The sequence below is a fragment of the Cyclopterus lumpus genome, chromosome 11 (genome assembly GCF_009769545.1).
Source record: "Cyclopterus lumpus isolate fCycLum1 chromosome 11, fCycLum1.pri, whole genome shotgun sequence".
Lineage (NCBI taxonomy): Eukaryota > Metazoa > Chordata > Actinopteri > Perciformes > Cyclopteridae > Cyclopterus > Cyclopterus lumpus.
Window position 1 is genome coordinate 6,822,915 of NC_046976.1, and position 13,268 is coordinate 6,836,182.

General features: G+C 42.3%; 2 protein-coding genes across 6 annotated transcripts; both read right to left on the minus strand.

Moving 5' to 3' along the window:
- Nucleotides 1–140: 140 nt before the first annotated feature.
- Nucleotides 141–3,125, minus strand: si:ch211-81a5.8 (uncharacterized protein LOC560648 homolog). 3 transcript variants are annotated; one of them, XM_034545239.1, is made up of 4 exons: nucleotides 1,475–3,125; nucleotides 924–1,206; nucleotides 607–691; nucleotides 141–519 (listed from the first exon to the last, which is right to left on the minus strand). In XM_034545239.1, the coding sequence occupies exons 2-4, from the start codon at nucleotides 1,145–1,147 to the stop codon at nucleotides 364–366; spliced, it is 465 nt and encodes a 154-aa protein (XP_034401130.1). In that variant the 5' UTR covers nucleotides 1,148–1,206; nucleotides 1,475–3,125; the 3' UTR covers nucleotides 141–363. The 3 variants fall into 3 exon arrangements, with proteins under 3 accessions (XP_034401130.1, XP_034401131.1, XP_034401129.1); XM_034545240.1 differs by having other exon boundaries at nucleotides 141–516; nucleotides 924–3,125; XM_034545238.1 differs by having other exon boundaries at nucleotides 924–3,125.
- A 109-nt stretch (nucleotides 3,126–3,234) lies between these two features.
- Nucleotides 3,235–13,247, minus strand: clk2a (CDC-like kinase 2a). Of its 3 annotated transcripts, none has more exons than XM_034545233.1 (13): nucleotides 12,900–13,247; nucleotides 11,635–11,849; nucleotides 11,199–11,478; nucleotides 9,962–10,052; nucleotides 9,039–9,105; nucleotides 8,333–8,449; nucleotides 7,981–8,147; nucleotides 7,466–7,560; nucleotides 7,055–7,184; nucleotides 5,242–5,324; nucleotides 4,930–5,009; nucleotides 4,756–4,846; nucleotides 3,235–4,595 (listed from the first exon to the last, which is right to left on the minus strand). In XM_034545233.1, exons 2-13 carry the CDS (start codon nucleotides 11,844–11,846, stop codon nucleotides 4,407–4,409), a joined length of 1,602 nt encoding a protein of 533 aa, XP_034401124.1. In that variant the 5' UTR covers nucleotides 11,847–11,849; nucleotides 12,900–13,247; the 3' UTR covers nucleotides 3,235–4,406. The 3 variants fall into 3 exon arrangements, with proteins under 3 accessions (XP_034401124.1, XP_034401125.1, XP_034401126.1); XM_034545234.1 differs by having other exon boundaries at nucleotides 11,635–11,846; nucleotides 12,900–13,130; XM_034545235.1 differs by lacking the exon at nucleotides 9,962–10,052 and having other exon boundaries at nucleotides 12,900–13,129.
- Between the last annotated feature and the right edge of the window lie 21 nt (nucleotides 13,248–13,268).

Sequence of the window (13,268 nt, forward strand, 5' to 3'; positions counted from 1 at the left end):
GACTGGTATTTGTTGCACATTTCTTATTTATGTTGAATAAAATCAAATTACCTGTTTAGTTTCTGCTTTGGATTTCAAATTGCAATACATAATGGAAGCGCTCAGGAGTGAACACTAGATCAATGAAATTCAAGGCCAACATGTCAGATTTGCTCAATTTTATGTATTCGAGGAGACAAACTTTACAGAGTTAAATGCAAAACAACCATCAAGGAATCGAGAACAAAAAACAATATCGACTGTTGTAAAAAAATGTCTTCATATTCTCAACTCCAAACATCTTCCCTTTATGGGCCCTGTCCTTTGTCCTTCAAGTCTCTTGAGCATTAGGACCATTTGAACAATGTCTTAATATGTTTGGGCTCACATAACTTTGCACTGATCTCCACTAGCAGCCGGCATCGAGACCGAGGAAGACCCATTGCCGTCTCCCAGCAGTCCATCCAGACTGAGGCCTTTGAAGGCCCCGAAGAAGGATTCGTCCTTCACTGAGGCCGGTTTTCTGGCAGCGGTGGTCTGCTGCATGTGGAGGAGAAGGTGATGAATGTAAGATTTGATATATGGGCAAACATGTCTTAGTCATTCTTGATTGTATTGTCCCCTTACCCTTGGGAGGCAGTGGTGGCTCCTGAAGTGGGTTCTGACCGACCGCTCTGCGCTCTTCTTGGCCAGTACGTCTTGCTGACGTTTCCTTTGGCAAACGGCACAGAGCAACATTAGGAACGGCACATGGGCAAGCAGCTTATTCATGTGAGGAACAGCCTTATCCTCATTAATCCAAATGTGCACATGCCAAAAGCTCAGCTGGTTAAAAACGTCTTTAACAATTATCAGTGCAAGAATGGATAAATCACTGGATGGCAACAAATTGTTTACTATTGTTTTCAAGCTCATAGTTGCCATGAATAAATACGTTGCCCTACCTCTCTCTCTTCAGGTCATCCTGGTACAGTCTGAGCCAGGAGTCGGGGACTTTCTGGTTGCTGCAGGGAAGGCTTCTCCTCCGACTGACGCTCTTCCTGCGGGTGAAGCTGCTTCTGCGGACAGACTGGCCCCTCTTGGCCCCTCTCTTGGTGGCGGTGTGTTTCCCTGACACGCAGCTGGTGAACTGCTTCAGAGGGGCACCCAGCGACATGAGGGAATCCATTCCAACAGTCGTCTCGTGCGGATGTTTGTGTGGAGCGGCAGGTGGGGTTTTCCCAAGCTCTGTAAAAAGGTCACAGGATTATACACTGATAGGAATGAGGGGTTTTTTTTCTTTTTTTTTTAATCTGCAACAAAGAATAACAATTAGGATCACAGACAGCAATATTTTCTCATGTTGCTTCCATTTCTTTTTCTAAATGTCAATGAATGTCGTCTACCAACATTTACAGTTGTCACCTTAAATCAACTTAGTCTTCTACCAAACTGTCTTGTTTCTGTACAAATGAACACAATTCACTGGACATGCCAACAAGAAACACGGACTCACCTGCGAGCGGTATCTCCTGTAGACACAATCAGCTGACAGTATCCATTCGTGGCAGTGCTTCCAGTACATGTGGGCGAAACACCGGTCAGCGGCTTGGTTTTATGGGGATTTGACTGCCGACTCCCTGATCCTCAAACAAGATTAGCTGAAGCCGTAAGAGTTTATCTCATTAGCAACGGTCCAGTTTGTTTCAATTTGACCATTGAAGTAGTTCATAGAAACTTGTGTTTACAGTTTGGCTTGTCTTAGTTCAAAATTCACTCAACTTCAGGAAAGTCTAAATTCATAGTACAGTATTAAAGAGGAAAAGTTCAAACCTCTACTCGTTGGCAGGTGCATAATATAATATATCCTTTGACAAACAGTTTAAAAGCTGTCAATGACAGCTGTACAAGCATAGTCTGTTTTTATTAAAAGTATTTCACAATGAAATAGCCCTCTGTTTAAATCCTTTCACGCGTTGCTATACTATCACTTTTTGCCAGAAAGGAGATTGTTTAGTATGTCACTAAAAGATCAAGTCATAAAAAAAACCACACTAGTTTGTCCAATAGCATGCCATTAAAAGTCAGTTATGACAGAAAAGTCCTCATGAAATTGTCATTAAAATGTCAGTGTAGTATGTCATTAAAGAAAAGTCAGTCGAGTATGTCGAAGTATAGTACGCCATAGAAATGCCACAAAGGTATTGTATGTCAAGAGCCATGCCAATGTCCTAAAGTCATGAAAAAATGTGAAAAAATACCAAAAAAGTGCAAGTGGATGTTAAACTCGAAAGAGATGTCCTTCAGGCGTTCCCGAGATATCACGTTCACAAAATGGGATGAGTACCGATAACTTGAACACAGAATGCCTCCAGCCAGTAGAGTATGTTATAATATAGTATTCCATACATATAGTGTAGTTTGCCATAGAAAAGTATAGTATATAATATATAGTATGTCATAAGTCTGACCCAGAACAATAAACCTCAAGGAGCCCAGCATTACAGTGTCTTTTTAAGAACACTTTTGACCAAGTGTCCTTTGCCAATATCTGGTCTTAATGTCTACAGCCGCAGACAATATTTAGGGTATTCCTTCACAGGACAGCGGCAGGAGAAAGAAGGGAGTGACGTGAACATAGCGACAGATGGGAACGCTTACGTGACGACGATACACCTGTTGCAGATCTTGTTTTTTGGTTTTCACTCTTCCTGTCCCGTGACAGCTTAACTTAAGTTTTGGAGGTAAGTAAGAGAGAGAGAGATTAGTTCCCAACCGTAATTAACTCTCAATAAATGAAGTTTAAGATGAAGCATACAATACCTGTACGTGGGACCAGCAAGGGGACTATAATAAATAGTTTCACAAATAAAAAAAATAATTGTAAGACCCGTCAAGAGGGGGGAAAAAAACACCAAATAGACATGAACGCCGTAACCGAACTGTCTGCACGCATGAGCGACAGTGAAGGGAACAATGACAACTTGTAAGCTCTTTTTTGTCAATACAAGTTAAGTAATGTTCATTTTCTTCAAGCAATATATTTCTCTGTATTCATTTTAAAGACCGATGAATGAGTTCACTTTAAATAGAACAATGAAGAGACCACCGTTACACATTTTTGAGCCAGTGAGATCAGAGATGGACTCGGACACAGTGATGTATGTAAAGACAGAGCGCCTCCCTTTAGCTACCAGAGGCCAAACCCGATACTGAGAGCACCATAAGCCTTTGGTCAGGAGGACTTAACTTTAATTCTACACAATCGTACATATATACAGTTTTATACGCTTTAATTTCATACAAAAAAAACAAACAAGTCATGTACAGGTGGGGGTCGGGGATTATGACCTATTATAACTCAAATAAATACCGTCAAACAGGAGTTGTGTGTGTGGCTCATTGTCTACAACCAGGAGCTGTGTGCTTCACCTAAATAAGAGACATCAGGTCTGACCAAATCACACGCGGAAAAGGCAGTTTATGTTTTGAGTGTTTAAAAGTACGCAAGAATATCCCCATGACTAAAGCTGAGCCATTCAATGAGCAAAACATTAACGTCTCACTCACTCAAAGCATTGCATAACGTAAGAAACATAACTATCAATAAGACAGACCACAAAGGCCTGTGTGTGCGTGTGTGTGTGTCACCATTATCATCTCATTGGCAAAAATAACAGACCTAGCGACCCAAGATTAAGGGCAAGACTCCATATAAGGGAGAATCCTTTTCGACATACAAACAGAAACATGAAAAATGATATGCAAAGCAAGTGTTCACTGAACAAAACATAAACAAAAGAACATGAGACGATTGTCTCTGCTGGGGATACTTGCAAATTCCAAGGAAATAGGACATTCAATTTGATGTTAGCATAATAGAATATCGTGCATGTCTCCATGTTTAGAATAATGTGAGTGAGGACTTGCGCTGCATACAGCTCCATCTCCTTTTTACCCTTTTCTTAGACTTCAGAACAGGAAGACTTCTCCAAAACTGAGTTTGTGTGTGACCGGTTTTGTAGTGCTTATTTCCTTATGAATGTGAATTATTTTTCTTCATGCTGATGAAAGTAATAGTCGGACAGACGGACGGAAGGTAGTTCGGAAGTCAAAAGGAAGACAGGAGCTGCATAGAGGGCTACTTTGGGTACAAACAATCTTCCATATAATTGTCCTCTATTCAGGCTGTGACGGCTATAAAATACTTATTCTTTTCAACTCTTCCAGTCTTTCGGGTTATTTTTGGTCTCTCTGCTGCAAAAGCCTCTTGTGGCCGCAGAGGTGGACGTCAGAGGAGCAGGGTGGAGGAGCGAGAAGTTAAGGTGTCCATGCTTTAATGACAAACGACAGAAAACACCAGAAGCTCCGTTTAATTTAACAGTTCACCTGCTCCATATATAAAAGACTTGCTCTCCCCTGTCATTCAGTCTTTGGAGGCTCATGGGTCACCGGCTGATATCCCGGTTGCCTTCCCAGTTTTTGCTGCTTCCCGCCTCGCTAATCGCCCTGTTCTCAAAGAAAGGGTGTTTGAGTGAGTCGGCCAGCACCAGCCTCTTGGAGGGCTCATACTCCAGCATGCTTTCAATGAGGTCAAACAGCTGGTGGTGGTCCTCCGCCTCCGACAGCAAGTACCGCTGACAGCGGAAAGAAGGAAGAAACAGAGTGTAAGAGGAATACTGAGATACTCTGATAAAAAGAACTGCAGGACAACTTTTTTAAAAAGCTTTCGTTCCTACAGTACAAAGCACTATTTTCTTATTTCATCCTTTTCCACTCTACATCCATCACTCTTACCCGCAAGGGTTTGCAGTTTTCTCTGACGTATTTCCCGGCTGAGGAGCTCTCGTCCCAGTCCAGGCGGCCTCGGTAAAAATACTTCTGCTTTCTGAGAAGGTTCGGAGTAAAAAAAGTTGTATTAATGTGTTACAGGCTCTTTTATTACTTTGCCGAGTTTGTATGTTCTCTCACCTTGTCTTACGAATCATCCTCGAGGGCACTGGTCCCAGGATTCTCTCCATCATGGCCAAATGCTCCCTGTTGTCATGAGTCTGAAAGAAATATGAAATGCACAACCATGATTCAGCCGGATAGAGGCCCAGACAGAAATGTAAAGATTGATTCAGAAGATAATCAGGGTTTAACTCCTGCTGGTTCTGCTGCTACATATAGCTCCTAAGACGGAGCTAACAAATATCCAAGTTGTAAAGTGGCCTTAGCTAACCAAAATATTATCATTTGAATGAGGTCTGACTGAGGCCAAAGTCTCAGCTGCATTAGTACCTGAAACAAGGTGAAGCCCAGGTAGTACTCAAACAGGATACAGCCAATGCTCCACACGTCACAGGGATGGCTCCAACCCAGCTCTGAGGGACGACCACATGCATTGAATAAATGACAACATCTACAACAACCACCTTGAGGAGTTGCAGTTTGCATCCATGTCTGTCCAAAACATCATCACTTCATTTTATCCTATTGCACATTTGTGTTAAATTGTCATCACGACTATCTTTTTTCCCAATCCTCCCAGAACCATCCCGAAATGAATGCGGACCGCCCAACATTTTAAATCTGTTTTTCTAAATTGTTTCTAAAAAATTATACATCAATCGTCATTGTAAGTAGTAACATGAATTTGCTGTTGATAGTTAACGCAACGTTGTGGTCAGTTCAATCCTGTAAATGCATGCGTCAGCTGCTGACTGGTTAGCTTGCGTTAGCTGTAATGTTACCGTTATTCAAACAGGCTAACATTAGCTAACTGGTAACATCACCATTAATACTAGCAAGCTTGTCCCATTGACTTGGTGTGGTTGTGTGTGTTCATGCTGTCAAAGAACGTTAATAAAAATAGTGTGCTACATCCAACGTAACTTTTCAACTCAAAATTGAGTTGTATCCTTCCGATCCTTTTCTTTGGGACCACAGGAGGTCCTTAAGCCGAGCCCGGATTGTCATAAATAGCACATCAGTTCCTGAGTTATGACCAAAAAGGTTTTTTGAAGGACGGGCGGACAACCTGAAAACATAATGTGTCTGGGACCGGAGTCGATGCGTGCAAACAGCATAGACAATTGTTCAAATAACTCAGCCTTTGAGCTACATAAGGCCAAGAAAAGATTAGAACCTAGAGGGAATTACTTCATAGGCTAAAGTGGTGTTGTGTCAATTGGTATGCCTTTCATTAACTGGGACAAATATTTTACAGTTTAACAATAAACATTGCCCAACAGAAAGAAAGAAAATATTTTAATTACCTACTTAATGTGCACTCAATTTATTTTTAGCTCATTGTGAGTCTTTACTGTCACGCTAGTTTCTCTCTTCTGTGTCTCACTGAGGGCCGAGCTTTGTGCACAAAGTGAGAGCACAGCAACAGCATTCAAACGTTTGGTAATCCCTGAACTTGCTGCCCTCGCTTCCAATATGAGCTGGTCTTTTTCAATAAAGCTCAAATTCAACTGTGGTGTTCTGTCAGTAAGAGTAGAAAAGCTACGAGTAAGGAAAAGTCTGCTTGCCACTAGGCTAAATAAAGCAGTGCAAAATGACATGATGATGATGATGATGATAGTGGAACGACCCACATTTCCCATCATGCCCGTCTAATGCCTCGTGCTGGACTGAGTGGTTGGTTAGGTTTGTGGTTTTCCGTTGGCATTTGTAATGTGCAGCCTGTCACTGTATTGTGAGGGGTACTGCTCTCTGCTGGAGAAACCATGTGATGACATCATTTCTGAATTCCTCAAGCAGCACTTTATAAATGCGATTCTTTAAAATCAGAAGACCTAATGATCGACGCAAAGAGGCAACATCGACTTGCAGAAATGCTTTTCAGCAGAGAAATACTCAACTGTGCTTGTTTCAACTTGTGGAGCGCAGCCCGTTTCTACAAGAACCTGCAAGTAAATCTTTGGTCGACGGAGCAAACTAGGAACGACAACGGACTTAAGCCGACTAAAATAAATCGATTTTCCCATTGAATGTCTGGGACTATTTTAATTGGATCTGAGATAGGTTGAAATAATCATAAAATTCATTCTAAAAATGTGTGTTTACAATTATTTCACGGCCCAAGGCCTATGGACACCCTTACCTAGAATGACCTCAGGGGCCCGGTAATGCCGCGTGGACACAATGGTGCTGTGGTGCTCATGGTCAAAAGTAGCACTGCCAAAGTCCACCACACGTACTGCCGTGCTCTTAACCGTCCGCTCTTCTCGCTTCTGCAAGGAAGAACACAGTGTTTCTCAGAACAGTTGAGTTTTGATGGACATTCTGACAAAGTATTATGTAAACAGCGTCTGCAAGTAGCACCGTTTCATGGTAATGTTTGGACACCTGCATGCCGCTGGGTTAGAAGAGACCTCTAAGCCATTTATATTAGCAACATTTGCACAACGGTTCAACAAAGTTCAGTATCATTGTTCAGTTTTCAACCGACCTGCCATGCCCCAACACAAGAAATGTTTTTTACTTTTTCCCTTTGTTATCTATCGTTTCTTACCTTCTCGACATTGAAGGACATTGTAAAGTCTGAGTTGACGAATAGGATGTTCTCAGGCTTTAAGTCTGTGTGCGTCAGCTTATTATCGTGGAGAACTAAAGAGAAGAAGCATGAGTGGTTATTCATGCAGTGAGCTGATCTTAATTTCATTCAGATTAGACAATGTATAATGATAATAATAATAATAAGAATAAGAATAAGAATATAGATATGGTGTAATAAATAAAAATCCACATCATATTTGTGACGTTAATTCTTAAGACACCCACTCTAGCCATGCAATGTGTATGTAACTGATCAAGACGCATCATTTGAGTAATGGTGTGTTTGTTGCAAAACTAAACTTATTTTAGTAATATTAAGACAAAAATCTGTGAATGCAAAAACACACAAGTTCAAGTCTCTTTGTCTACACTGAACAATACAGTACATGTGTTGCATCCCTAACTCTCTGATCATAAAAGTTTTCTTTGTACTAAAAAAACAGTAAAGGACATTAAAAAGAAAAAACTTACACTTCACAGCAAGACAGATTTGGTAGGCCATATGTCGGACCTGGCCAATTGAATAGGGCAGGTAGTTGTTTTCCTTTAGAAAGTCGAAGGTGCTGAGCGCTAGCAGCTCAAAGGAGATACACATGTGACCGTGGTAGTCAAACCAGTCATACATCTGTACACACAGGCTGCAAGATAAAAACAATACAGGAGGTTATACAGTGATGTAGTGGATCATTTGGTTTCAGCTAAATCAAATATTGTTACAGAGACTAATTTAGCATAATATTCATTTGTAACTGATGAAAGCTGCCAGGAAAGTTAAAGGGTTGAAAGTTAATTTAATTGCAGTGCCACAATGGTCAGAACTCACAATTTGTTATCGGGGTCCTTTTCATTGATCTTCTCTAGTACATTTATCTCCAGGCGAGCTGCTTCCTTGTACTTCTCCACATTTTTGATAATTTTCAGAGCAACAGAGGCTCCTCCCCTGTGAAACACATAATAGTATGAAGACAAAAACAGGGAAAAACTAAACTTGCAATACATTTGTATTTATACCTCACTTTATATCCTAGAAAAGGGCCTTACTGAATTACAGACACAAAAAAGACATGATTCAACTTTACAGTAAACGCATAAAACTTAACATGACCCGTGACAGCAAAGTGTCTGATATTATAGTTACAGTATGTGATGGGAACATGAGAAGTCCCTGCTTGCAAAAAGCATCTTGATAATGCAGCTTCAGTTGGTGACCAGTCATGAACAAAGTATCTAAAAGTGTCACTTTCTTAAGGCCCTTACTGTACTTTTCTAGCACGATCACAAGACAATACAGCTTCCATAATGAATCTAACAGTCACATGAGGCTAAGAAACAACAGAGCTGTAGAAAATCTGTTGTAGCTATGTTCACATGTAAAACCACCACTGTAAAGGTGAAAAATAATAGTTAAATATTATTTTCCTGATCTCATTAGGCTAGATTCTTACTCACAAGGCACGACACAAATAAATATGTTTCTAAAAATCAATCAGTGAGCAGATGACAGCTTTTCAGTGTCAACTGATGCATACCTGCGATGGTCTATGCACTGCATCACCCTTCCGAAGGTGCCTTCCCCCAAAGTGCTGACAATCTCATCTGCAACACAACATAGAGACAAAAGGAAGAGAAGGAGGGCGGGGAAAGAAAGAACCAAAGCATTAGACATGTGGGCTTAAGCGGAAATACATACGGCCAAAATGCAGACAGGCGTATCAATTCTAGCGCCCGTCCCTTTTTCAAATGGCTGCCTGTCCAATCTGGCAGGCTAGAGACAATTTGAGGTAATCTAGGATAAGTATGTGCATCGCACTATGATACATGTGGAGAAATTAAGGGAGCAAATGTAAATATGACCAATTTGCAGTCATCGAAAATAAGATGTGGCTGTTTTTGCCCCAACGGACAAAGGGGTGTTGTGCAAAACAGAAAAAATGATTAGTCTTTCTACTGAACATTGCATGATACTGAAAATGACAAACGTGTTACATCCACTGTCTAGATGTGCGCTTGTTGTACGAGGAAGTTATTAAAAGTGATGTGCATGTTAGATGTCTAAAAAAAAAAAGAAAAAAAAGAAAGAAGTAAATCCCTGAAACCCTTGTAGTGGAAAATAGCTATTTTACGTCACAGATATAGAACTGTAACTGAGTTTTAATCTGCAACGCAACAGAGACAATGTCTGGAAATGGGATTCTATGTTTGGGAGAGTCGAGTAACCTGTGAAACACAGAAAATGCTCCACAGCGTAAAATCCTAGAACAAAAAGAAGAAGGTATCTAGTCCCTCTCAAAATCTTCAACATTCTTGCAATCCACCCTGCTATGTCAGCTAGAGCGAAGAGCATTCTAGCAAGGCATCATCATCATCATCAGGCACTCCCATGTCATGTAAATGCTCTATGCTTTAAAACTCATATGGAGAATGGTTACGATAGAGTAGTGGCAGTGAGTACATCTCTCTTGCAGGACGTCCCCACTCCGACAGATCAGGTGCCCTTCCTCGTCGTCCCTCACACTCAGTGCCCGCGTCTGGCTGTCGCTCCGCTGTTTTCACACCCAAACCGCCATCAGCAGGCCATGACACGACCGGAGGGAACAGGGGATTTTCAGGGGCAGCCGCAGCAATGGCGTCAGGCCGCACAGGTAGACGAGGAGGGAAGAGGAGGGTGGTGTTGGTGGTAGTAGTTGTAGGTGGGTTTGGTGGTCATGGGGCGATTCACGCATGACACCACGTGAAGGAAATATATAACGATAGGGATATAGTGCAAGGGAACAAGTCAAAGATTACATGTTGTCCTCTGCTCCCTCTATCTTAAACCACAGCTGCTTACAAACAAGGAAGCAACTGGCATATCCATTCATCAACGCAAAAACCAATAAAAACAGTAATATACCTAATGCAAACTTATGAGGTTGACTTTTCAGAGCAAACAAGATGGAAAAAAATGAGAACCATATGTAATCAAGCAGGTACTATTTAAAGATAACCCCCAGCAAATAGACTACATCAAATTCCCTTGTTTCCCTTGCTCACTTGAATTTATATTACTTAATACACGTGTGGTAAAATATAACCCACACAAAGAATGCAACAAATCTCAGACATGTTAAATGTCAATAGATTCTTAAAAAAACCTGCATTTGATGTCAACCTAAATGTTGCAGTGTTTGGTAGAACATTTTCACTTTTTTCAGCCTATCTGCACTAAAGTTCACAAGTGGCTAACCAACTGTTACCACAGGCATTTAGGCCTTTTACAAAAGAAGTGACAACATACACTATCTTATGAAAGGTAGGGCCACTGACACGAATGAAGTGTGACCAGGTGTAACTAGGCTTTCAAAGAAAAAGTTAGAAAAAATGGGATGAGCATGTATCTGAAGAGCATCAAGAATTAGTGCTTGATCATCAATGAACTACTGAAAAGTATCTATAAAAATGAAAATGCTCTGCCAAAAAGAAATGCCAATTTCAGCAAAACCCACCTATACAAAAAAACAAAAAAATAAAACCCATCTGAAAGGATGAAAACAAATCATAAAGATTTTACTACTTACCAATTCCTGGGGCTGTGGGGAGGAAATGGTTAGAGAAAGACAGAGACAGAAAGAGCTGATTGGAAGAGACAGAGATGGAAGGAGAGAGGATGAGGAGAGTTAAAGCACAATCTAAGGACTGGCTGTACTCACCGAGGAGGATGGGCTATAGGACCTGGTTCTACGCCGCCTTCGTTTGTGCTTACGCCTGCTGCCTTTCCGCCGGTACGACTCGTCCCGTTCCCTCTCACGGCCACGTCGGTAGTCGTACATGTTTGGGGAGAAGTCACGTGGATAGTAACTTTCAGTGGCTCCATGTGGCTCCCTTTCTCTTTCGCGGTCTGGATCTCGGTTCTGATCCAAGCGCCTGTATCCCTCGCAGTATCTTCGGTCAAATGGCCGGTGCTCCGTTGAGCGATTATCATAGCTACGACTGCATGATTGGAAAGAGGCCTACATTGTAAGACTGGCAACCAACAAACCAAAAATATCTGCAGTTGGTACTTGTGGAAGAAAATTATTGTCATGGTATGTCAAAGTATAGTGTATCAGTTAAACTAAATGTGTCTCACTATCCACAGAAACATACCTCCTTGAGCGCACAAAGCTTCCTTCCTGTCTGTGTCCCCGTCCCCTTCGATCCCGGTCCCGGTCCCGATCCCGGTCCCGGTCTCGGTCACTGCTGGAGGAGTAAGAAGGCGATCTTCTGTGCCGGTGCCTTCGCCCTCTGTCTCTGTAACGGTCTTGGTAGCTGGTGCGACTGTCTCTGTCCGAAGACGAGTACCGTCTAGTGTGAGGCATCTGCTGTATTATTGTGACAAACAAAACATTATCGACATTTTTTTTTAAACTGCCCTTTAAAGTTAATAAAAATGCTTGTAGAATTAAAAACTCTAAACAATTAAGATCCCATTTAGTATTTACATTCCATTTTGCTTCCTCAGAAATATTGACATCAGTGGGACAGCTGTCCACTGTCAGACACCAAGTGATTTGTGTCGGAAACAAGAACGGATTTAACTCAAAATGAACTGCATAAGCAGCCTGAAACACACCTTTTTAGCATACGCATTCATTCGTATGAGAAGCGTTACCGACATTGTCCATGACAGCTAAAGTCAGATCCATTGTGCTGACAGACGACACTAGCTTGGTGAACACATTTGGTGTAAACCCTGTTTGTGTAACGTTACGTTTGAATACGGCCAACCACAGAAACACAACACCAACTTTTACGAGCGTACAGACGCAGCCGACAAAACTGTGCACGAATAGCTGCAGCAAGAGGCCTCGAAGTATGTGCAAAGAGAGATGCATTTTAATAACCCTGTTGCATGATCACATTGAACGTTAGCTGTTAAACAACCCACCGCGGGTTGGCGTGAATACAGCGTTGCGTCAAACAAGTGTTCGCATCACTCGACTACTTTTACCGTCATGACACCACCAGCTCAGCTTAACTAAGCTGGACCCAGAACTAAACATCATCGTTTGCGGTTCATAATATGCGTCTACTAGTTGCTAACGTTGAAAGCGAGTCTCCTACCGTGTAGCGCGGAGACGTTGAAGACACTAACGCCGTTAATGTCCGTGAACACGGAGACACGAAGTCCCAAGTCACGTCCCCGTTTTAAACACAAACAAACTCCCAACTAACTGGCAAACGAGCCGCTCGCTGGCTTGTTAGCTCGCTCCGCTAACGTGAGCTAACGTAAATACTTTGACCGCCATCTTAGCTTAGCTGCGTTCATCCGCTAGCAAAACAAGAGGCACTTTCGCTCGCCGTCGCACTGGCCGCGCGCTCGCGATGCGGCTCGCGTTAACGGCTCGTGACGGCTCGCGGGTCGTGTTTACCGTCTTAGCAGCGAGGCCTGTGCGTTTGTCCCACAAGAAATCCGTGATTGCGTTCCAGTTGTTCTCTTTTATGTTGTCGCGGCTCGGTGCTGAGAGCTCGAGCAGGCAGCCAGTGGTTCGCTGTTCGCTCGTTCTGGTTCAGACTGGTGGGAACGCCTCCGTGCGGCCGACATGTCATTCAGCGCCACATGACCGGCGAGCGCCACACGCAGAGCCCGCAGGGAGCCGACGTTCATTCACATGCGAAACGATCAAAATGGAAAGTGTGCACTAAGGTTTGAGCGATGTGAAACGTGACGGGTATATTGAGCCAGACTTTGCTTCAATCAGTTTCGACTCATCCAAGACGTTTCCATAACAACATCATGT